Raw genomic sequence first — 26470 nt, forward strand, 5'->3', positions numbered from 1 at the left:
CCAAGGTGGAGAACCTTGCATTTTTCGGTGTTAAACACCATCATGTTCTCGTCTGCCCATTTGCTGAGCTTGTCCAGGTCAGCCTGGATCACCCGCCTATCTTCTGGCGTGGATGCTTTGCCCCAAAGTTTGGTGTCATCGGCGAACTTGGCCAGTCCACTCCTGACTCCAATGTCCACATCATTAATGAAGATGTTGAACAGTATGGGTCCAAGGACAGAGCCTTGAGGGACCCCACTGGTCACAGGGCACCACGATGAGTGACTGCCATCAATTACAACCCTCTGGGTCCGACCACGGAGCCAATTTCCCAGCCAGCGGATCGTGGTGGAGCCAAGGCCACAACTGGCCAGTTTGGCCAAGAGGTGATCATGGGATACCAGATCAAAAGCTTTTTTGAAGTCAAGATATATGACATCAATCTCTTCTCCCTCATCCAGGTGATAGGTCACCTGGTCATAGAAGGAAATGAGATTGGTCAAACAAGACCTACCCGCAACAAACCCATGCTGGCTATCCCTTAGGATGTTAGCCTGGGCCAGTCCATCAAGGATGGTGACTTTCCTCCAGAGAAGGTGACTTAGTGGAAAACTCCGATGAGTTCAACCCTATGTCAGCACAGTTACTGGATGTTTTAAGGTGAACATCCTCTCACCCAACATGTTGCCTCAGGAGTACTTACTATGGGGTGCATCTTTGAAAAGACAAACCAAATGCATGGTCTCTGCATGGGCCTACTATCATTTCGGGCAGAGAGATCATTTTGACAAACTGCAAAAACTGATGAAAATAAAGTACAACGCAACTGGCTTTACTAAATAGGGCAGGACTCAGCTACTGCAGACACTATACTCAACCCACCATACTCTACCACCTGTTCAAAGGGATCAAATGCACAGAACTCAGAGGCGGAGCTTTTCAGTATCTCACCTTTATGTCTGGATTTCATTCCTGAATTGGGGTCTTCAGTCTGGTACTTCTAGGCCACGAGGCAGATGCACCTCATAACAGACACTCTGCTAGGCACAGAATTCCTTGGTATTCTCTGTGCTGGTGGGATTCCTCACTTCAGCAGCGCTTGGGGAACTGGTTTAGTTGCTGTGGGAAAGTTGTGTCTATTTTACTTAGTATTTGCTTTTATTTTAGGGCTCAATTTTGTCAGCATGCTGGTGAATGGAGGTTCCTAGCTGAGTAAGGTGCACCTGTATGGCACACAATCATCTTGCATACACACCAACTTAAATGTGAGCGATTCAATTTATCTTCAGCATGTGTGCTTCAGTCCAAATAACTTCTGGGGATTAGGCATATACTCAATTTAAGCATATACTCAAGTGCGTTCCCAGACAGAAATACTTAAAATAAACACATGCTTTTCTGAACAAGGGGGAAGCCTTTGTTCCAGTGTCTCACCAGTGACTAAACAGATATTAGAATCCATGAACAGCTTTCAACCAGTGCCCCGAGGGGGGCCAACTAAGAAGAGCCATTTATAAATGGTATCGTTAAAATTTAACTTCTTTCCTGGATAAACTAATCATTGCTGGATAAACTAATCATACTATGTTAACTGGACTTGAATGGAAAGACTATGAACTTTGGAAAACAGCCATAATTGGTAGAGAGCTACATCAATTTGGTGTCGATATTGTAGCCCTCAGTGAGACGAGACTTTCAGAAACTGAATCACTAGATGAAGTGAAGTACCACTTCTGCTGGTCTGGGAAACCTGACAATGAACCAAGGATACGCAGTGTCAGATTTGCTGTTAAGGAGTCTGTCCTCAGAGCATGTTACCATCTGATATCTATCAACGAGAAGATCATGCGGCTGGATGTGAACGTGAACTCGGGAACCTGACACTTCCGTTCATCTCTGGACCAACACTTAACTACTCCAAACAGCAAAAAGATATGTTCTATCCTCAACTGGAACAAACTGTCCAGAATATCCCTGCAAGGAACAAACGTGCTGTTCTTGGTGATGTCAGTGCCCATGTGGGTAAGGACTGGGTGCACTGGGAACAACATATCACTGGCCAATATGGCACAGGTGGCTTCAATGAAAATGGCCAACATGTCCTTGAGCTGTGTGCCTCTTGTTAGCTAATAGTTTCAAACACCTATTTTGCTGGCAGCAGCTGCAGCAAGGTCACGTGGAAGCATCCCCACTCAGGACACTGGTATCAAGCTTGACCTCATCCTGGTGCATTGCAGAAACAGTCACAATATACTGTATGCTCAATCAGTGCATAGCACTATAGTGACACTGATTATATGTCTTTGTCAGGACCGAGCTCCAGTTACGTAACAAGATCCGTCATGTGAAACCAAAAGGTAAACCTCCCCTCAACATCAGTAACATGAAGAACTCTGACATGAGTAAAGTTTCAATCTGCGCTTGAGCATGCTTCTGAAAATGTTCAACTTGATTCCCCTGATTCTGACACCTTGTGGGAAAATTTCAAGAACCAGACACTGGCTACTGCCAAGGATGTCTGTGGAACAGCAATGAAAAAACAACCTGACTGGTTTGCAGCATCTGAACATCTGCTTCTCCCACTCAGAAAAGAAAAAGGAACCTCGCCTAACTCTACTTCAACAACCAATGACGTCCAGAAACCTTAAGTTCAAAGAGGCTAAGGCTGCAGTCCAGAAATCCACCAGAGAATGTGCCCAGAAGTATTGGCAAGATCCTTGCACAAAAGTCAGATGTTCTTTGAAAGAAGTACCTGTGATGGAACTAGAGGCACTTGGTCTGACTTGTTAAAAGACTGCAAACCTGAAAGCAAAAGATGGTACCATCCTGACTGACAGACAAGAACAACTTGACTGATGGATTGAGCAGTGCAAAGAACTCTACTCAAAGGATGCTATTATTTTTGTTATATGCCTTAACTACTATTCCTCAGCTTCCAGTGATGCAAGACCTGGACCAAACACCAACTCTGGAAGATGTAGAGAAAGCTATGAAAGAGACTGCACCTGCAAAAGCAGCAGGCATTGATCAGATATCTCTGGAGCTCCTACAGGCAGAGGGAGAAAGCTTGCAAGCAACAGCCATGCACTTCTCTGCACCTGCTGGGAAGAAAGACATATACCCTAGGATCTGAAAGATGCAAAGATAATGACTCTATACAAAAATAAAGGGGACAGAGCAGACTGCAACAACTATTGAGGGATATCTCTTCTGAGTGTGGTCAGCAAGGTGTTTGCAAGGTGGTGCTGAAAAGACTCCAAGTCTTTGCTGAGCCTGAGAGCCAGTGTGGGTTCAGAGCTGGATGCTCCACAACTGACATGTCCTTCACACTGCATTTGTTGCATTCATCAACTTACAAAATGGCTTTAATATACTTAGCAGGAATGACATCTACAAGATCCTGTTGAAAACTGGCTGTCCACAAAAGGTGCACTCTCTATTTAAGGAGGTCCTTGGGGGAATGAAGGCAACCATCCAGTATGAAAATGAAACTTCATCTGAATTTAATATCGATACTGGCATGAAGCAAGGCTCTGTTTTAGTGCCTAGTGCTTGGCATCTTTTTCTCTATCCTTCTTAGGTATGCTTTTGGAAATGATCAATCTGGCATACTTATTGAATCGAGGGTGGATGCCAGCTTGTTCAACATCAGACAATTTCAGAGCAAAAGACATGCCACCCAGCTCACCGCTCAGGATCTGGTCTTCTCAGATGATGTTGCATTTATTGCTAATGATTTGTCTAACCTGATGAATTACAAATCATGATGAACAAGTTATCTGATGCATGCATCAAGTTTGGCATGGCAATCAATATCAAGAAAACAGTTGCCATATCACAGGGCACCAACATCCCACTCAAAATCTATATTCATAATGATACTCTGGACAGTGTAAATTACTTCTGTCATCTCGGCTCAAGTCTTACCAGCTCACATAGCCTTGATAGACTTGACTCAGGAATCTACAAAGCTTCTGTTACTTTTGGCAAACTTACCTCATGTGTCTGGAACAGCAAGCTAACCCTGAGCACAAAGGTGTTCATCTATCAGGCTTGTGTCCTTAGTACCCTTATTTAGGGCTGTGAAAGCTGGGTCACATATGCCAAGCAGGAGGGGAGATTGAACAGGTTCCACCTTCACTGTCTCAAAAAAATCCTTGGAGTCTCTTGGGACCACAGCTCACCAACGGGGTATCATCCTGTGTTCCACTGCACTTTTGGCCCTGTCATGGTGTTCTACTAAAATATAGTAGAATGGCAGGGAGGGGCCATCACCAGGGAGGACTATACTGCAGTTGTTCGGGGCTGCAGGGGAGTGGTCAGGAAGGCAAAGGTGGAGATGGAACTGGGACTAGCCATGCGGATCAAGGACAACAAGAAGTCCTTTTTTAAATACATAGGGGGCAAAAAGAAGGTACCGGGTAACATGGGGCCCCTGCAAAACACGCTAGGAAATCTGGTCATCACACCAGATGACAAACATACCCTATTTAACAACTTCTTTACCTCCATTTTCCTGAGCAGGGACAGGATCAGCCCCCGTATTGAGATCCCCTCAGGTCCCAGGGGAGGCACACCCAGGCCAAGGGTCAGTGAGGATCTAGTCAGGGAACTTCTGGAGGGACTAGATGTATTTAAAATTAGCTGGTCTGGACAATCTCCACTCCAGAGCGCTGAGGGAATTAGCTGAGGTCATTGCAGGACCCCTGGCACAGCTTTACGAGCACTCGTGGTGCTCTGGTGTGGTGCCAGAGGACTGGAAGAAGGCCAAAAAGGGGAGGAAGGAGGACCCGGGGAACTATAGGCCAGTTAGTCTTACCTCAATCCTGGGTAAGCTTTTTGAGAGAATTATTCTAGCACATGTCCACGAGGGGCCAGCAGGGGAGATTATGCTTAGGGGCAACTAATGTGGGTTCATTAGAGGCAGGTCCTGTCAGACCAACCTGGTGGCCTTCTATGACCAGGTCACAATATTCTTAGATGCAGGGGTAGCAGTAGATGTAGTCTTTCTGGACTTTCAGAAGGCCTTTGACACTGTCTCTTACCCCATTCTCATTAAAAAACTAGGGGACTGACTGTGGTGTCAACACCTACAAAGTCAAATGGGTCGCTAACTGGTTGGAGGGCCACACCCTGAGAGTGGTGATGGATGGCAAATTTTCGACCTGGTGGGATGTGGGCAGTGGGGTTCTGCAGGGCTCAGTCCTTGGGCCCGCACTGTTCAACATTTTCATCAGCGACTTGGATGGTAAAAAGCACCCTGTTCAAATTTGCTAATGCACTAAGATGTGGGGGGAAGTGGGCACGCTAGACGGGAGGAATAGGCTACAATCAGACCTAGACAGGTTACAGGGGTGGACAGATGAGAACAGGATGGGATTCAACACTGACAAGTGCAAGGTGATGCACCTGGGGAAGAAGAACCAGCAGCATACCTACAGGCTGGGGAACTCCCTTCTCATCAGTGCAGAGGCAGAAAAGGATCTTGGAGTCATCATTGATGCCAAGATGAACATGGGCTGACAGTGTGGGGAAGTAGTCGGGAAGGCCAACCATACCTTGTCATGCATCCACAGATGCATCTCAAGCAGGTCCAAGGAGGTGATCCTCCCCCTCTATGCGGCACTGGTCAGGCTGCAGCTAGAGTACTGCATCCAGTTTTGGGTGTTGCACTTCAAGAGGGATGTGGAAAACATGGAGAGGGTCCAGAGGAGACCCACTTGCGTGGTCAGGGGGCAGGCCCTACGAGGAGATGCTATGGGACCTGAACCTGTTCAGCCTCCACAAGAGAAGGCTGAGGGGGGATCTGTTGGCCATCTACAAACTAGTCAAAGGGGACCAGCAGGCATTGGGAGAGTCCCTGTTCCCCTGGATACTACCAGGACTGACTAGAAATAACGGTCACAAGCTGACAGAGGGTGGATTAGACATCAGGAGGTGCTACTTCACTGTCAGGGCGGCTAGGATCTGGAACCAACTTCCAAGTGAAATGGTGCTGGCTCCTACCCCAGGAGTCTTTAAGAGGTGGCTAGATGTACACCTTGCTGGGGTCATTTGACCCCAGTACTTTTTCCTGCCATGGCTGGGGGTCGGACTTGATGATCGATGTCGACAGCATGGAGAGGGATGTCGACAGCATGGAGAGGGTCCAGAGGAGGGCCACTCGCATGGTCAGGGGGCAGCAGGGCAGGCCCTACGAGGACAGGCTACGGGACCTGAACCTGTTCAGCCTCCAAAAGAGAAGGCTGAGGGGGGATCTTGTGGCCTGTTATAAACTAGTCAGGGGGGATCAGCAGGCATTAGGGAAGTCACTGTTTCCCTGAGCACTGCCAGGAGTGACCAGGAATAATGGTCACAAGCTGGCAGAGGGTAGATTTAGGCTAGATATCAGGAGGCGCTATTTCACAGTCAGGGCGGCTAGGGTCTGGAACCAGCTTCCAAGAGAAGTGGTGCAGGCTCCTACCCTGGGGGTGTTTAAGAGGAGGTTAGATGAACACCTTGCTGGGGTCGTTGGACCCCAGTATTCTTTCCTGCCATGGCAGGGGGTCGGACTAGATGATCTGCTCAGGTCCCTTCTGACCCTATGAACTATGAAACTATAAAATACCAGGAATATAATGTGTTAAAATATCCAAATTAGTGCTACTTGGGCTACTTTGGGGAATCATAATTCATGCCTATTTAATTTTTGGAAAGACGCTAAAAGTGTAACGGTGAAAGAAAACATAACTCAGTCAGTTATTGGGTGTTACTACTACATCAAATTCTATTACAAAATAGCATTTTAAACAGGATTCTAGTTCTCCTGGGATGTGCTAAAATGCATTAGCACATTACCAGGCTAGTATGAAACCTCTGGAAATTAGAGAAGTAATTCAGACAATCCTCTTAGCACTATGGTCTAGAGGACAACATTTAGACAGACAGAAAGGACTACAAGACGTATCTTATTATGAAGTTTGCTACTTTCTTTTATGGAGCAACATGGCTGTACTTCCAGAAATGTGGAAGTCCTGGCTCCAACAGTACAGTAAGTCTGAGGGTGCTTCTACACATGCAGGTAAAGACATGATGGGTTCTAACATATGATCCACAAAATTGCACCTCCTACCAGGCCACATGTGCATGGCAGGAGGTGTGACTGTGCGATTGTGAATCAGATCCCATCACAGCTTATTGCTGGTACAGGAGGAGCCTGATCCTGAGCTTCCCCTGCACTGTCAAGAAGCAAGTTCCTTCAGCTGGGAGCTCACTCAGCTGATGGGGCTCCCAGCTGCAGTGGCACCCCTGCAAGGGTAAGGAGGAAAGGAGAGGGGCAGACTTGGGAACAGAGGCTGTATGGGGGAGGAGCTGGGGAGAAGCAGCTGCAGGTGGGAAAATGATGGGGGTGCACAGGTGATGGTGGTTGGGGAGCGGGATGATGACAGGCAACAGCTATGGCTACAGCCCCTACTCCAGGTAGGGGCCGGAGCCCAAGCCACTGCAGTTGCTTGCCTCCTCCCCCTATGTTCATACTCAGTTCTATAGATGAGGAGCTTCCCCTCCCCATCCCCCGTGTCAAATGCAGGGAGCACCTCGTCTTAGAATTGAATAAATACAATAGCACTATTTTGGAGTTGCAGCCAGATAAGTATTACTTAAGTCTTCAAAGTTAAGTGTTTTAGAAACTTTGTGCTGGCACTCAGAGGAGTGAATTCAGCTCAATTCCACTGAAGTTGTATTGTGCTTTTGATTTGGTTTTTAATTAGGTAAGCTGTGGAAGAAAAATAAGCATCAAATTTATAAGGGAATTTTTAAGTCATTGGGAAATTAAACATTTCAGATTTCAAATTAAAATGGGAGAGGCTGCTATAGCTAGAAAGCAGCTCTTTTTATAGATGATGAGTAGTAAAATCTTATAGTCCTTGTTGCTATACACTTTCGTTCTCTTGGGATCAGGTTGTTCTGGAACTTTTTAGTCAAATCAGAGATTCTAATAGAAACATAATTTCCTAATTCACCCTTCATGAATGCTCAAAACTTGAAATTTTACACTCTTTCTTTGGATTTGGTAAGTTACCTTCTAAGCAACAGGAGTTTGCTGGAAATATTTGTGCTGTTACAACCTGACATTGACATAAAGCTCTTTGATTTACAAGGTTTCCAACTCCCCTACTTTCTCATGTAAATTATATTCAGTTCATTAAAACAGTCTCGGCAAAATTTATGCAGATCTGATAAGGAACAGTCCGAGCTCTGTAGAAGTCTGAGTTCTCAACACCAATGGACCCTTAAAAACAGTTAATGGCCACTTTGAAATCAATGCTGTTTAATGACAGAGCACTCCTCATTCAGAGAGCTTAAAGAGAATCGCAGTGAATTTTGCTATAACTTCTAATTATATACCATGGACAAAATCCAGTCCTATCTTGCTCAGGTATTCTAGAAAAAAGAAGGCAGTTCAAAAAGCCCTGCATCTCCACACTGTATCAGGAACACTTTCTCTGGAGCCAGAGAGATTCAAGATCCAGCTCTCTGGCTATTAGTTCAGTTATCTAACCAGTATGTGAAACAATGTTCCTTCGCCCAAATGTTATGGTCAGCTTGTGTAAAACTGTAGTTAGGATTCATGGGCAGACCTAGGATTTTGAAAAGAGGGGGGTGGAGGGGTGCGCGTGCAAATGTTGTAGCATATCATCCCATATAAAACAAAACATATTTCTCCAGGTAAAAAGAAACTAGAACCTTTTCGAATATGCTAAGGTTGAAGCAAAAAGACATATAACTATTAGAATCAGTTAAAAACATTCTGTAAGGCTCTGAAATAGACCTACATTACCAGGAGCATCTAACAGGCAGCAGAATTGCAGAAGAAAAGTTGGCTTGATTAGTGGAACATTAAGAACATTATAAAGAAGAGAAGGTCATTAACACTTGTGAAATGAAGAGTTTAGAAAGAATTGGGTACATTTTAAAAAGTCATGAAGTCAGTTGGTTCCCTCACTGCTGCCTGAATACAAATGCTGCTGCCACTGCTATGCAGCTGATTTTAAACTTTGGGTGGACCAAGAATCAAGAGCAGGTGCAACCACACCAGTGCACTCCCCCCCCACTCTACTCCCCACCGCAGTTTGCAGGCAATGAAGTAATCTTCCTATTCAAACCATTAGAGTATATAAGAACATTGATCATGTTAATTTACACCACATCAGCAATCAGTAAAACCCTATTAAAGTTTCTCGTTCTTTACTTTAAAAAAAAAAAAAAAAATCTGATGGTTTTGTTCATGGTGCAATTATCCTCTAGGGTAGGGGTCAGCAACCTACAGCCCTAGGAGCTATTGGATCCTTCAGTCTGTGGAGTGGGATTTGGCCATGACGCACCAGAGCTAGGAGGTAAAGAGAAGTGGCAGTGGTGGTGAGAGGCAGAGAAATGGTGGCTGGATCCTAGCATAGCTTTCCTTTAACTCAAGCTTGGTCATTTCACCTGCTGCTGGGAAACGTTGCCAGCCCCTGCACCAATTATTTCCATTTGCTGTCTGTTCCATTATTTTGTGGATTACTGAAGTCAGGTTGACCACAATATTATTGCCCAGATCACTGGCAATGGCAGAATCTTCACTTGAGAATTAATTCTTTGATGTGAAAGATTCATGTCCTTCAGGTTTCAGATGATTCTGCCCAACTCAGGGCTCATGACAAGAGATTGTTTTAAAGACATTTAGAAGTGCTTTGATGCTAATTTTTTCTGCTTTCTTTTTATATGGCATACTCAGTGTGAAATCAGCACTGAAAAGACTAAATAAGCACTTGTGTGCTGATCCTACAAACACCTAGGCAGTAGGCACTCCATTTTATGAAGAGATCCATTGATTAAGGCTACTGCATGAACTTGAAGCATTTATGTCTTTGCAGGTGCCTATGGCACCTGTTCAACAAGGTGATAACTTCCTGTTAGGCAAATAGAAATGGCCAATGTTTAGCTTATCATGACTTAAAGCTCAGGAGGCTTGTCAGTGAGGCCCTAAGGGACCATGACCCCAGGGGGAGGGCAGTTCAAGAAGAGTGGTTGCTCCTCAAGGGAGTGATCCTCAATGCACAAGCTAATTCTATTCCATCTTGGAGGAAAGGCAGCAAGGGGACACAGCAGCCCCCCTGGCTCTCCAGGGATCTAGCAGACCTCCTGAGGCTAAAAAGAAAGGCCAACAGAGGATGGAGGATGGGATTCACTTCCAAGGAGGAATATTTTGCACTGGTCCGGTCCTGCAGGGAGCAAACCAGGAAAGCCAAGGGCTGCAACTGAACTCCAACTAGCTTTGAGCAACAAGGACAATAAAAAGTCCTTTTTCAGATATGTGGGGAGCTGCAGGAAAAGCAAGGACAACACTGGACCCCTGCTGAACCAAATGGGGCAACTGACACCCAGGAAAAAGCCAACCTATGAAATGGGTACTTTGGGTCGGTCTTTCATCAGCCCCATAGGATGCCCATGCCCACTATGGGACAGGGAGGTCTGGGTGAGGGAGATCAATGGAGGTCTGGGTGTCCTCCATCAATGTTGACCTCATAAAGGAACACTTTGAGAGGCTGGATACCTTCAAGTCAGCTGGCCCTGTCAATTTGCACCCCAGGGTACTCAAGGAGCTGGCGAGCATCATAGCTCAGGCTCTGGCATGGATCTTTGAAAACTCCTGGCACTCTGGTGTAGTGCCCAAAGACTGGAAGGAGCCCAATGTGGTGCCAATCTTCAAGAAAGGGAGGAAAGTGGATCTGACAAACTATAGGCCCATCAGCCTGACCTCTATCCTGTTGAAGATCTTAGAAAAGTTTATTAAAGAAACCATCCTTAATGGACTGGCTGACACCAACAGCCTGAGGGATAGCCAGCATGGGCTTGTTGCGGGTAGGTCTTGCTTGACCAATCTCATTTCCTTTTACGACCAGGTGACCTACCAACGGGACAACGAAGAGACTGATGTCATATATCTTGACTTCAAAAAAGCCTTTGATTTGGTATCCCATGATCACCTCTTGGCCAAACTGGCCAATTGTGGCCTTGGGTCCACTAAAATCCACTGGCTGGGAAATTGGCTCCGTGGTCAGACCCAGAGAGTGGTAACTGATAGAAGTTAATTGTCATGGTGTCCTGTGACCAGTGGGGTCCCTTAAGGCTCTGTCCTTGGACACATATTGTTCAACATCTTCATTAATGATGTGGACATTGGAGTCAGAAGCAGACTGGCCAAGTTCGCCGATGACACCAAACTTTGGGGCAAAGCATCTATACCAGAAGACAGGAAGGCAATCCAGGCTGACCTGGACAGGCTCAGCAAATGAGCAGACGCGAACCTGATGGTGTTTAACACTGAAAAATGCAAAGTTCTCCACCTTGGGAGGAAAAACCTGCAGCATCCATGTAGGCTTGGCAGTGCTACACTGGCTAGCACTACAGAAGAAAGAGACTTGGGGTTCATCATTGACCAAAAGATGAACATGAGCCTGCAATGCGATGCTGTGGCTAGTAAAGTGACCAAAATGCTGGCTTGCATGCATAGATGCGTCTCAAGCAAATCCCGGGACGTCATTCTCCCCTTGTACTTGGCCTTGGTGAGGCTGCAGCCGGAGTAATGCGTCCAGTTTTGGACCCCATGATTCAAAAAGGATGTGGAGAAGCTTGAGAGAGTCCAGAGAGGAGCCATGCGCATGATCAGATGTTAGGAAAACAGACCTTACGACGACAGGCTGAGAGTCATGGGGCTCTTTAGCTTGGAAAAGCTCAGGCTCAGGGGTGATCTGATGGCCACCTATAAGTTTATCAGGGGTGACCACCAGTATCTGGGGGAATGTTTGTTCACCAGAGCGCCCCAAGGGATGACAAGGTCAAACAGTCATAAACTACTAGAAGACCGTTTCAGGCTGGACATAAGGAAGAATGTCTTTACTGTCTGAGCCCCCAAGGTCTGGAACAGCCTGCCATCGAAGGTGGTTTAAGCACCGACATTGAACATCTTCAAGAGAAAATTGGATGCTTATCTTGCTGAAATCCTATGATGCCAGCTGACTTCCTGCCCTTCGGGCGGGGAGCTGGACTTGATCTTCTGAGGTCCCTTCCAGCCCTGATGTCTATGAAATCTATGACTGAATCCTTCATCTCGGAGAAAACAGCATATGTAGACAGGTGACTTGTTGCAGTGAACTTTCTTGTCTTCTGGGACTGCTTTCTATGAGACATATTGAACAATGCAGAAAAGTTCTGTTTTGGGAGGGGAAGCTTGATAATGCCTTTCTTATGCAGACTCGCTAACCAATTTGAATTTACTTAATTAAAAATATTCTCTACTGGGAAGGAATGTGACAATACTATTTATTTACCAACAATGTGTAATTATTCCTCTCAAATCTCCATCCTTGAAGCACACATGGTAAAGAGTACTGTATAAATCAAGGGTAGGCAAAATATGACTCGTGGACTGCATCCAGCCTGCCAGGCCATTCTTTGGCCTGGGGTGCCTCTAAATACTTTAGAAAATGAATATTTATCTGCCCCTGGCTGCCTGTCAAAGATAACAGGAAGCAGGGCAGTAGCACCCAGGGGAGCATCCAGCAGGATGAAGCAGCTGGAGAAGCAAGTTTGGTCTGGCTCTGCCCCGTTTCCAGTTTTCCCCTCCAAGCCCCAGCTGGAAGTCTCTGCCAACAGGGGCTTCTGGCCTGGGGCTGTTCCTGCTTCCCCGCATCAAGGAAAATCCAGATGAGGAGTGGGGGAGGGAGGCAGGGGAGTCCTCAGGATTGGCCGAACCCACTCCTGCAGTCCTGGCATTGCAGCTAAAAACCACGTGGTACTGGTGGGTGGGAATGGAGAAATCGCTGTGGCAGATGGGGAAAGGGGCAGTAAGCAGCACCTGGGGCACAGCAACAGCCAGGCAGGGACATGGTGCCTGTGCTGGTGACCCAGGACCAGCACCGGCAGGGCCCAGAGTGGGGTGGCAGGCACATGGGGCCAGGCTGCCTGGGGCTCTATGGAACCAGGCTGCGCTGCTCTAACAGGGAGAGGAGGGATGCAGCCTGGGTCCATAGAGCCCCTGGCAGCCTCCACCCCACACTCCTGCTGCCCTGCTCTGGGCTGTGCTGGTGCTGGCCCTGGTGCACCAGCGTGGGCCCCGCACTCCCACCCACCCCCACTCATTGCCCCTTCCCCCTGCTCACTGCAGCCATTTCCCCACTCCCTCCCACACCCGCCGGTCACTCTGCCACCACGTGGTTCCTAGCTGAAGCACCAGGAACACAGGACCAGCTGGGATGAAGAAGGGCAGCACTGGCAGATGGGGTGGCAAGTGGCAGCAAGCAGCAGCAAGGGGCCTGTGCCAGTGCCCCTGGGCCAGGAGCAACAGGAGCACAGAGGCTGGGTTTGAGGGAGTGCTGGTGGGGGCTCTATCTGCCACGGGTGGCGGGGCAGGGCAGGCTGTGGGCAAACCCTCCTTCTCCACACTCCACAACCCTCCCCAGCCACCCACCCCTACACACTCCCAGGTCCACACAACACCCAAATCCACCCACAGCCCACACCTATCCACCCCCCCACAAATCACACACCCCCATATCCACCCTCCCACCCACACCCCTCCCACACTATACAAGAGTAAGACTTCATTTTAAGCTATTATATACAATCACCACTGTGTACACTACACAGCCACATGTCAATTAGGACAGAAATATTTTTTGAAATGAAATTAATTAATTTTGTAGTAAGTTTGATTTTTTATATTATTTGGTATTTTTCTGGTTCAGAAATGACAAAACCCCTTGCTGAAAGGAGTAATTTCAAGGGGAACAAGGAGAGGGACTTCTGGTGGCAAAGGTCAGGGGTTAGGGGGTGGGACTTCCGCTCCCAAGTTGGTGATCAGGGGGCAGGGCATCAGTCAAGGGGAGGGGCTACCCATACAGTCTTCGATGGCTTACCAAAACTTCGAAGTGGCCCTCCGCCTGAAATAATTGCCTGCTCCTGATCTAGATATTTATACGAGGGATGGGAAATTATCTGAGCTCTTTTGGATTGGTTCTCCCTTCAGTGCTCCCAGACTTTGCCATAAATTGAAACTGGCTTTTCTTAAATTTAACTGTTTGGGTGCAAATATTATATATGAAATAAAAACAATATAATAAATGAGTTCTCAGTTTTGCCTGGGCTGAATCCACATACATCACAACCAAAAGACAGAGTGCTGGCAAACTGTTTCAAAATGATTTGGATACAAATTGAGCAAACCAAATTCAAACTATCATTTTTCTTAAGATGTTTGGAGGGCACCAACCATAGCCATTCCTCATAGTATACAGTTGATAACTTTATTTGATTAAAGCTAAATTCTTGCTACCTTCCAGAAAGAAGGGACAACATTTCAGATGTTTTATTTCCATTCAGAGAAGGCAGCATGGAAGTATTAGCATCAAGACTCTAACAGAGACTCATATTAAGTCCTAGTTTTCCCCATATGGAGGCTAACATATTAAAACTCAGAAAGTTGCCCAGCAACATCAGAACAGCAGAGATACCAATTCAGAAACTACTAAACATAACTCATGAAGAAACATCAATTTCTACAGAACTTTTAGCAATTAGAAGTGGTGCCTATTTTATACAAATTTTTCTTTGTGGGATTAGATGTTTGGAAATCCCACTTAGGTACTAATATTACACCTGCCTAACTTGCAGACAATTTGCTTTTTCAGCTTAACAGAAGACTCTCACTGTTTGGTTATTGGGATGAGCTTGGTCATTGGGGTGGTTGTGATTTCTAACTATTACTAGAAGAAACATCCTTATAACTTGAGTATCAGATAACCACCAACTAACACCAACTTGTTGCTTTTTTGTTATTCATGTACCCTATCAGTACAATCGTTTCTGTAAGTTAATGAGCTGTAAGTTGTTCCTGAAATCTTCAATATTTACTTGTGTTGCTTCCATATTTTCATAACAGTATATTATAATTTCATATACATATATATTTAATGTTTTTAAAATTATTCTATCCACAGCTTTGGATGTATGTACCAAATACAAATAATTGTATATAGCATACAAACTGGACCAACATCCCCAACATAAGCACTCTTCTAATCACCTTAGATTTAGACTCTGGTGAAATCCTAGCCTTACTGAAACCTGAAAACTCGTGTTGGTTCCTAAATGGCCAGGATTCATCTCTAATTCTCCCTAACCCATCCATTCAGCCTGACCCACGTTATATCGAATATGCTGTTATTTGTTTATTCATTACAAACTATCAACTAGAACAGTAGCTTTCATGAAATACTGACTATTCCAGCCTGTGTTTTCTTCTTTTGGAAAATGGTTTGAAGGATTAAACTTGAGTGGCAAATAGTTTAACACCTTTTGGAGTTTGTCTGAATAGTAAATCATAGAATCAATGAGTCGGCGGGCCCGGATGACCTTCATCTGTGTGTGCTGAGGGAATTGGCTGGTGTCATTGCGGTGCCATTGGCACAGCTGTTCGAAGGACTCCTGGTGCTCGGGCCAAGTCCCTGAGGACTGGAAAAGCGCCAATGTGGTCCCTATTTTCAAGAAGGGGAGGAAGGAAGAGCCTGGCAACTACAGGCCAGTCAGCCTCACTTCTATCCTGGGGAAGGTCTTTGAAAAAATTATCAAGGGCCACATTTGTGAGAGCCTGCAGGGGAAGTGATGTTGGGGGGTAACCAGCATGGGTTCTTGCCAGGCTGATTCTGCCTGACTAACCTGGTCTCTTTCTATGACCAGCTAACAAAGAGCTTAGATGTGAAGGAGGAAGTCGATGTCATCATCTTGGACTTCCAGAAGGCCTTCAACACAGTGTCCCACCCAATTGTGGTGGGCAAGCTGAGGGACTGCGGCATTGACGAATGCACAGTCACATGGGTGGCAAACTGGCTCCAGGGGCGCACCCAGAGGGTGGTGGTGGTGGACGGATCGATGTCGACCTGGGAGGCTGTGAGCAGCGGAGTCCCCCAGGGCTCAGTCCTTGGGCTGGTGCTGTTCAACATATTAATTAGTGACCTGGACAAGGGTGTGGAGAGCACCCTGTTCAAGTTCGCTGATGACACCAAACTGTGGGGTAAAGTGAATCCACCGGCAGGCAGGGACCGCATCCAGGTAGACCTGGATAGGTTAGAGAAGTGGGCAGATCTGAACAGGATGTGGCTCAACAAGGACAAGTGCAGGGTGCTGCACCTGGGGAGAGGAAACCAGCATTATGGTTATAGGTTAGGGGCTGACCCTCTCGGCAGCACAGAGGCAGAGAGGGATCTTGGAGTCATGATTGACTCCAGGACGAATATGAGTCCCCAGTGTGATGAAGCAATAGGCAGAGCCAACCGCACCCTATCTTGCATCAACAGGGATGTCACTAACAGGTCCAGAGAGGTCTTGCTTCCCCTCTATGTGGCGCTGGTCAGGCCGCAGCTGGAGTACTGTGTCCAGTTCCAGGCACCGCACTTCAAGAGGGACGTGGAGAACCTGGAGAGGGTCCAGAGGAGGCCACTCGTATGGTTGGGGGCCTCCGTGGCCAGCCCTATGAGAAGAGGCTGAGGGACCTGAATCTCTTCAGTCTCCGCAAGAGGAGACTGAGGGGGGATCTTGTGGCTGCCTACAACCTTATCAGGAGCCAGCAGCAGGGACTCGGGGAAAGTCTGTTCACCAGGGCCCCCCTTGGAGTCACCAGGAACAATGGCCACAAGCTGAGGGAGGATAGGTTTAGGTTAGATATTAGGAAGAACTACTTCACTGTAAGGGTGGCCAGACCCTGGAATAGGCTTCTCAGAGAGGTGGTGCTCTCACCCTCCCTTGAAATCTTCAAGAGGAGACTGGATAGGCACCTGGTTGGGGTCTTATGACCCCTCCTGCCCCCAGTGCTCCTTCCTGCCCTTGGCAGGGGGTCAGACTCGATGATCTGTCTAGGTCCCTTCCCACTCATTAATTCTATGATTCTACTCTTTGGGTCTGACCCTGTAGCCAGTTGCCTGGCCATCAGACTGTATGATGATCAAGGCATGGTTCCCCAGTATGAGGACGTTATGGGGAAATACGTCAAGGTCTTTCTAGAAATCCAGAAAAATGACATCCATGTCATCTCCCTTGTCCAGGGCACATGTTACCTGGCCATAGAAAGAGATGAGGTTGATCAGGCAAGACCTGCCAGTCACAAAGCCATGTTGGCTGGTCTTCAGATGCTTGCCATCGGTTAGTCAGGTGTTGATGGATCCCTTGACAATTTTATCAAGGATTTTTCCTGGGATGGACGTCAGACTGATTGGTCTATAATTCCCCGGGTCATCCCTCCTCCCTTTAGGAGATTGGCCTTTTCTTGGGCATCGGATGCCAGTTGCCCTGTCGGGTCTCGCAGGGGCCCAATGTTATCTTTGTTCTTTTTTCAACTTCCTACGTATCTGAAGGAGTTTTTGTTGTCCTTGATTCCTGTAGCTAGCCTGAGTTTGGTTTGTGCTTTGTCTTTTTTTGACCACTCTCTACAGGTGCAGGTGAGTGCTGAGTAATCCTCTTTGGTGATGCTTGCTGCTTTCCAGATGGTGTAGGCTTCTCTTTTGAGTTTAATGAGGTCCAACAATTCCTTGTTCAGCCAAGGGGGCTTCCTTGCCCATTGACTGCATTTCTTGTGAGATGATATAGCTTTCCCCTGTGCTTTTAGGATTATGTTTTTAAGAGATGACCATTTCTCATGTACTCCCTTTTCTGGTGGGTATGGGCTCTAATTGCCTGACTGACCAAATCTCTCAGTTTGTAAAAATCAGCCTTCCCAAAGTTAAGTTCTTCTGTTTTACTGAGGGGTTTGCCAGCTCTTTGCCAAACTAAGAAGGTGACCAAGTCATGGTCGCTGTTACCAAGCTTCCCCTCTGTTGCTTACCAGGTCCTCCCCTTTGGCCAGGACCAGATCAAGAAATGTCTCTCCCTTAGTTGGTCCATATACCTCCTGCGTTAGGTAGAGGTCACCAATGCAAGTGAGAAAGCAATGTGACCTGTCAGATTTGGCCATCTGCTCATCCCAAGAGATGTCAGGAAAGTGACAAGTCCCCCATGATGATCATGCACTGGGAACACGTGGCTTTGACCAGTTCCCTATTGAATTCCCAATCTAGTTCTTCCTCTTGGTGTGGAGGTCTATAGTACAGTCCTACACGTATGTCACCCTCCCCATATTTCAACTCATATTTTGACCCAGAGGGTCTCAAGACGTCTTTCCTGGTTAGAAAACTCAATCTGCAGGGAGGTGAGCTGATCTTTGACATAGAAAGAAACATCCCTACCCCTCTTCCCCACATGGTCTCTCCTATACACAGTGTAACCCTCTAAAGCCACCAACCAAGTGGAGTCCCACCAGGTCTCCATTACCCCTCCCAGGTCATAGTCATTTTCATATAGAAGGGCCAGTTGCTCATACTTACTTCCCAAGCTCCTGGAGTTTGTGTACTGGCAGTTAAGTCTGCCATGAGAAGCCCAATGCTTCCCTGAGGGGTGAAGTGGCACCTTTTCCTTGGGCTGTTGCCAGAGAGGGTTCCCTTGGGCTGCCCAAGTTATTGGTAATGTGGCTGACATGACCTGGGCTAGAACTGTTAATAGACCCCCCCCCCCCTTCCTCCAGCAGTCTTAGTTTAAAGCCCTGTCAAGAAGATCAGCTGTTCTTCCCTTTCCAGGTCACGTGGAGGCCATCCCTTCCCAAGAGTCCACTCTCTCTGAAGTGCAAACTGTAGTCAAGGAAGCCAAACCCCTCACGATGGCACCGTCACTGGATTCTTCTATTCACCTTGCCAGTGCACCTGTCCCTCCGGAGCCAATGTCCTCTGACTGGGAGGACTGAAGAAAATAACTATCTGTGCCCTCAGACCCTTGAGCTCAGCTCCCCGCACTCTGTAGTCACACATGATCTGGACTGGAGTGCGCCACGCTGTATCATTGGTGCCCACATGGATGAGTAGCATGGGATGGTGGTCAGAGGGCTGGATGAGTTTGGGGATCCTCTCTGTCACATCCTGGACACAAGACTCCAGACAGGCAGTAGACCTCATGGGCTAGGGGGCCAGGGTGATAGATCACCCCTTACTCCCCCTAAGGAGGGAGTCACCCACCACGATAACTCTGTCTTTTTCTATGTGTTGTCTTCACTTAAAAAAAACAACCCTGTACTCACCGACTCTGGCAATGGTGATTGGGGCCTTTGAGGGCTCGTGGCAGAGCCCCCCTGTGCAGTGTGGGGCATTGGGAATTGCCCATCTCCCACCTGGCACCCGTGCAGCAGCTGCCACATGGCGTGGGTGCAGCATGGATCAGCAGCGCACTGTGTGCTGTCTGGGAGCTGGGGAAGCTCCACCTGTCAGCCGGAGCCTGGCACCACTCAGTCCCAGCGGCCAAAATGGCAGCCATCCCCTTATCCCTCCACCGCTGATTGGCAGAGAGGGTTGTCTTTCTTGTGGCCCTGCCCTTCTCCATCAATCAATGGCAAGGGGCAGGACTCTTGAGGCCTCTTGGCCAGAGGTATGAGGGCTCCCACCACAATAAGCCTTTGAAAGTGGCAGCCAGCACGGTGATTGGCCTGTGAATTTGCCCACCTGCTGCCTTGAGTTGTGTAGCGCACTAACCATCATGCCTTTACCTGCATGTCCGGCAGTGGCCTTAGAAAAGACTTATTTGCAAATTGAACAGATTTAATACAGAATTAATCAACACAAAGTTTCTTGATGACAATTACAGAGTAAAACCACTTTTATAAAAGATCACATTTTGAAATGATTTTATAGTTAAGATTGATTTAATAAAATTGCAAAGGCTGCAGACAAGTTTCTCAAACTAGCCCATTGGTTTTTCTAAATTTCCTGCCTAAAAACTTGCACAGGTTTTGATCTAAATTTAATTCCTGGGGCCTCACTGGAATCAAATCAAAGCTCACCGAGTAACACAATATAGAAGCCATTCCACTGACCCAGTACAAGCTGCAGGGAGCCAGAGGCTGCATCTACTCTGCATCCTTCTCTGCTCCAAGACCACAGACACTAACTTCACTCCTGAAACTTGCCCAGCTGAATGCTCTCAGGCTTCTATAGTGAAGACCTAAACCTTTCCCAGCTGTGCCTGATTATCAAAGATGAGTGGTAGGCCCCAGGCCCCCTGAGTCTTAAAGAGACAGACCATTCTCTTACAGGTTATTTTGCAGTTAGTTTTTTTTCCACTTGTCATTCAAATGAGCTGACCTACAGTCATGACTGGATAAAACTGGTTTCTTCTGAGATAAGAAAATTATCCTCCTGCCTTATACTGTGGAGCAGGGTTGTCCAACTGGCAGCCCACAGGCTGCATCCAGCTCCTGAGGGGTTAACCTGAGGCCCTTGAAATCCTAAGTCTGTGCACTGCTCCTCTCATTGCTTTCCTGCTGCTGCTATCAGTCTCTAAGCTCACCATCCCTCCTCCTACATCTAGCAGGAACAGGGCAGCTCTCAGTGTCCCTCCAGGCTGTGAGGGAATCATGGCTGGGAATCTGGAGGGAACTAGGGCTGTGCAAAATGTCAGCAGCCGTTTCATTTCAGAGGTGTTTCAGACTGTTTTGGTGCCTGAAACATCAAATCCAAAATGAACCAGAAGGCTCTGAAATTAAATGAAACCATCTAGAGTAAATTGGATGCTTATCTTGCTGGGATCCTATGACCCCAGCTGACTTCCTGCCCTTTGGGCAGGGGGCTGGACTTGATGATCTCCCGAGGTCCCTTCCAGTCCTAATGTCTATGAAATCTAAAACATTTTGGATGTTTCAGAGGTGGGTTTGTGGGGACACAGAAACTCAGAAAAGGCAGGGGAAGGACTGTTCTGATACTGACATCTGTAGCTGGCCTGTCTCTGCCAGCTGTCCCTGAGGTCCCTTCCAATCCCAGTGCTCTGGGGGAGGGACGGCAGCCTGCTGTCATCCAGCAGGCAGATCTGGGGCCCTGCGCCCCCAGGGAGGAGTTTGGCACAGCATCATAGCCCTCCCAGGGGTCATGGGCCCCCAGATCTGAGTGCGGGATGACACTATGCTGTCAGTGCCAGCTGGGGCCAGCACCCAAGTCTGCTTGGCACAGCCTGTGCCGAGTGCCAGAAACAACCCAGTGCTGGCCCCAGCTGGCAGTGGCAGCTTGCTGTTATCCTGCATGACCACTGGGAAGAGTCTGGCACAGCCTCACAGCCCTCTGGGGGAGGGGTGCGGGCCCCCAAATCTGCGTGCAGGATGACAGCACGCTGCTGCTGGCTGGGGCCAGCAGCAACACCAATCTTTCCAGTGCTTGGTGCAGGCTGTGTCAAGTACCTGTCCCAGCTGGGAGCAGGAGCCTACTGTCATCCTGGGAGCCCACAGATCTGGGGGCCCATGCCCTCAGGATGGAGTCTGGCACAGTCCCACAGCCCTCCCAGGAGGCGCAAGCCCCAAGATCTGCATGTGGGATGACAGCATGCTGCTACTGCCGGCAAGTGATACAAGTTTTGCTTTGAACAGTTTGAGGTGCAGTTTCACAGAAACCCCTGCACCTATCTCCTTGAAATTTGGCAGGCTTCATGCCCTCTGAAGGGGCTACCATCCCAGTCAAATCAGGCACAAAATGACAAAGTTATGGACATTTTAGTGACCGAATCACTGAAACAGTGTTGAAACTCTGAAACAGATTCGGCCAAATTGAAATGGAACAGTGATTCGAAACACCAGAACAAATCACTGTCCTCCAAAATAGCCAAATACAAAACCAAAATGAAACATACCCATTTCACACAGCCCTACTGGGAACTCTGCAGGCAGGGTACAGTGCAGTGAGGGAACTACAGCAGAGGGAAAGGGGTACAGAGTATGGCATGTTGCCCATGGCAACTCAGAAGTTGTACAGCCCTACCTTGGAGTATTATTCCTAATAAATTACATTTTTCAAAATTAAAGATTTTGAAAAGTTATTGACCCACCCATCCACACACCCCTCAGCCAGGTTTTTCTCAGCCAGTTTACACAGTCTGTAACTGCTAGTGGCAAGAATCTTGATTTTGGGGCAAAGTGTGCCACCTAGATGCCCGAGTCAGGACGGTTGCCTCCTAGGAACAGGAACATTAAAATGTAAACAGTGGCATAAAGGATGCTGTCAGTGATCCTCCCTGGTGGCTCATCTGTCTCTAACTGTGGTCTGATCTTGATATTTGAGAGGAATGTGTGAAGGGCTCTTGCTATATGAAAAATTTCCTCACATCTCCGAAGTAAAAATAAAAAGCTAAAGACCTTCAGTCCAGTTATCTTAGGCTAGATACAGAGGTTCCATTTCTACCAGGAGAATCACTGCTCTCCCAGTAGGAACTGAAAGTGTACAGATGTTCAGACTTTTTCTCTAGGGCCACAAATGGCCACTCCAGAAGAAAAATAACCTATGAACAACCAGGGTTAAATCACTCGTCAAAGAGTCCTCCTGGTACTGAATGTCTGTACACGTTTCCCTGGATTAATTTGTCTTGTAGAGCAGAAATGGGACCTGGGGATGGGTGCCTCAATACCAAGGTCACTCTGGTCTTGAGGTGTGTGTTAGCGGGAGAGGGGGAGCTGCTCCCTGCTCTCATAGACCAGATTAGGGGAACAGCAGCCACCTGCCTCTTTCCCAAACTGGACACTCCCCAGTTTCAGAAAGAGAGACACAGGACTTTGCTGACTCCCACTGGCTTCCCTTTGCCCCCACTACCCAGTTGGGCAGCAGGATGGTGCTGGGAGTGGAGCTCAGAGCTGAGCAGGACTCAGCTGGGCACTGGGGGGGGCAATAGGGAGCTGGCAGGAGTTGGGTGGGAGACGGTTCCAGAGCCTGGCTGCTGGCTTTTGAATAGCCACCATGCCACTCAGCTGGGCCAGTAAGCCAGGGTTCCTTTCTGTTGACTCCCTTGTAAGGGGAAGACGGTGGGAGACTTTCCCTGAGTCCCACAGATGGTTGCTGACTTCTAAATCACCCCTGTGATGCTCAGCTGAGTGGCAAAGGGGGGCACATGGAAGCCAGAGCACTTAGGAGCTGGGCTTTCAGAGGCTTTCCCCCACCTGGCTCCCAGCTCCCCTGGTTTCCCTTTGCCATCCATGCTGGCCAGTTGACCCAGAGCAGTGTGGAGTGAGGCAGGTTGCTGTGCCTTCTTCAAGGCTCCCAAAGCCTTGCCATGGTGACTGAGTGCTCCCCCGTGCCCTACACTCCTGCAGGTCAGTCAAGAAGAGTGCAAGGAGCAAGGCTGCTCTTTTGTGAGGGAGAACTGGGAGAGGTCCCACCATGGGACAATGTCACTGCTACCACCAAGCAGATGATTGACAGGATGGGGTGGGGGAGGCATTCTCCCAGGAGGAACTTTTCCCAGCAGTCTGTGGCAGCTGCTGCTTTTCAGCCTGCTGCCCTCCCAGGCAGGGGAGAAGCCAGGCTGTCAGGTAATGGGCAGGGCAAGGGTGGGGTGGGGTGGGGCCCAGGGCATAGCTCTCTGGTGCCCCCTGGCTGAAGAGCTTGTGAAGCTCTCCAGCCATAAGGCTAGAGGACTGTCTGTATGTACAGTTTGGCTCTTGGTCTATTTTTCTACCAGAATAAATTTCTGCTGGTATAAATGAATACAAACTTACTAGTACATGATTATTTAGAGTGCTAGACATCTCAAACTTCATCTGTGAGAATACATTGACTAGGCGGTCCAATCCTTCTACTTTAGTTTATTTCTGCAAAACCTGAATATTAAATTTTTGGTCCTCAAAAAGTTGAATAATAGTTCCTGAAAAGCTTAGTTATATGCAAGGAATTCGTATGACATCCCTAGTCAAGTCCTCAGTTGGCATCCAAATACAAATATATGTGCAAACCAAAGGTGATTTTATAACAAGCAGCCCACTTTTCTTTACCAGAAGGTGTGTTTTCCCTGACCAAGTCCTCCAAAAATCTGATGTTTTTTAACCACATAATGGCTCCATCATGCCTAACTTTGCTCCCATTGACTGCAACAAGACCAGTTAGGCCAACACAGACTTTTCCAAAATCTTGCATCAGAACAGCTTTTAGTTCTTTTGATATTTCCAGTTTTCTTAAGAAAGTACCAGGATCTAGCCTATCTTTCAAGTAAAACTGCACCCAGATTCAAAGTGTTTCTGGTTTCCCAGAGAGACTCCAAGGCCTTAAGAAATTAGAGAAAAACATTTTTTCTGTCCTATGATAAGAAGGAGACAATCTTATTAGAGTTTTTGGCTCCTTAAGACTCCTCTCCTTGATCCAAAAATTAGTCATGTTATTCTCAATCTTCTAAATATTGTGTCTCCATGAGTTTGGCTAAGTTCTTCTGCATAGCTGTGAAGCATATTTGGAGTTGTGTGTAGTAGTATCCAGAATGATAAAATACAGACGTTATACAAGAAACCCACAGACCAACATACATATCTGCACAGAACCAGCAATCACCCCAAACACACCAAAAAAGCTGTGATATACAGCCAAGCCCTCAGACACCACCAAATTTGCACTGAAGAGAACACACGGGACTGCCACCTCACCAATCTTAAAAAGGCTTTCACCCAACAAGGACACTCCTCCAGAGAGATAGATCGCACATTTGAAAGAGCCACCTGGATACCACGTGAAGAACTGCTGCAGTACAGAAGAAACCCTCCCACAAATTGCACACAGCTGTTTATGACATATCGCCCCTCCCTCGAACCTGTATGGAAAATTGTCAAACAATTGCAACCCATACTAGAAAGAGACCCTACTCTTAAAAAGATCTTCCCAGAGCCATCCATCCTAGCCTTCAAACAAGCACTGAACCTCACTAACCTCATCACCAGAAGCAAACTTCCTCAAGCCCAGAACACACCAAATGGATCCAGATCGTGCCATGACATGAAATGCAAAACTTGCCAACACATCTCCACCACCCCCACAATTACTACACCCCACACCAGAGCCAGAGCCATCGGCATTCATGGATCTTCCAGGTGCACCTCCAGAAACGTAATGTCTCTCATCGAATGCACCAAATGCCCCGATGTCTAAGTTGGTCTAATAAAAGATATCAGATTCACACAAAGAATCCTGTCAAACTGTTAAGACACTATAAAATCCTGTGACCTTCTATATGCATGCTTTCCGAATACTTGAAATTATCAGTACAGTTCTGAGGAAAGAACTGCAATTTCTTTTTCTAAATCACAGTGGTCCTTGAAAAAGTTACAGTCAGAATATGGGTGGGAAAGATCTATAAAATTCAAGTCAGAGAACTTCCAAATAAGGTAGTTTAAACAGATCTGAATCTGCAGTAGTTTACGGTACTGAACGAACTAACATGAATCACTGTCCCTAACGTTTAAAAAACATGGAAAAAAAATTCTTCTTATTCTAGAAGTATTCCTATAGATCTTATTTCTGGATAGTGTATCATTGTCACTACTTGGATAACTGTATTCTAATATTTTTAGATGAAAGAAAAAAACTACATGTAAAAAGGATTGCTTGGAACCAAGTCAATCATCTTCCCAGCTCATTTCCATTCTTTAGAGTACACTTGAGGCCTACCTGTTAGGTTTTTAAGAAGCAACTTCATAGTTCTTTTCATTCCCTTTAAAGGTTCATTTCTTGAATTTTTTCTTCATTTTTATAGTGTACACATCCTCCATGCCATTAAGACTTAAAAATAGAACCCCATTCTTAAAGTCTAATTTTGCAAGGATTTTCTTTTGTACATATCAGTGAGTTCTTTACTAATAATTCATCTTATTTAAAACCAAACATATTTAAAGATCTAGGTCAGTGGGGACCAAACTTTCTGGCTAGTGCACCACGACTTAGCCCCACACCTCCCCAAATGCCACTCCAATTCCTTTTTTCCTACCTGATCTGTTCTTTCTGGTCCCTGCCCAATCTGCTGCTCTGCTTTCTGCCCTACCACTGTGTGGCCTGTCCCCTCCCTGTTCTGGGTGTATGCATTTTCAAGAAACCTGTTGGATCCAAAGCTTTTAAAAGCAAATTGTCAAAAGTACTAAGTCCTCAGAAGCTCTCATTGATGTCAGATAGCTAATCATAGACTTGGGAGGTTAAGTTTGTCCATTTGGGAAAAACTAGGCCTGTACTTGTGTTTATTTTGTATATAAAACAATAAAATGAAGCTTCAAATATGGCTATTATGTTATTTAGTATGCATGCAACAATGTTTGCAGAGATTTTCAAGGGGGCCTCAGGTCATTCTCCACTGCATTTCAATGAGCATAATTCCCTTCGACTCTTGAAAAATCCCAGCCTTTGTCTTTAAAGCACTTTACAATCTTTAATTCAAACTCACAACTCTGATCAAAAACAATTCTGCAAAACTTTTTGCTGATGGAAAAATGCTGTTATGTCAAAATCAAAATTTAGCATGGAAATAAAGTGGGTTCAGTTAAATTTGGGGCGGTTTGTCAGGGGTAGGATAGAATTTCTGAGAGAGAGACCTACCCCAGAATAGCTTAGAGCCCAGTGAG

The 26470-nt window shown here is 46.8% G+C and overlaps 1 protein-coding gene across 1 annotated transcript; it reads left to right on the top strand.

Moving 5' to 3' along the window:
• The first annotated feature begins 1790 nt into the window (after window positions 1-1790).
• On the top strand, window positions 1791-25250 carry LOC149867604 (uncharacterized). The gene is made up of 3 exons (XM_090041729.1): window positions 1791-1985; window positions 2912-3048; window positions 24317-25250. The coding sequence occupies exons 1-3, from the start codon at window positions 1791-1793 to the stop codon at window positions 25008-25010; spliced, it is 1026 nt and encodes a 341-aa protein (XP_089897855.1). The 3' UTR covers window positions 25011-25250.
• The last annotated feature ends 1220 nt before the right edge of the window (window positions 25251-26470 follow it).

This window comes from Crocodylus siamensis, chromosome 4 (genome assembly GCF_052110815.1).
Source record: "Crocodylus siamensis isolate JL-2025a chromosome 4, ASM5211081v1, whole genome shotgun sequence".
NCBI lineage: Eukaryota > Metazoa > Chordata > Crocodylia > Crocodylidae > Crocodylus > Crocodylus siamensis.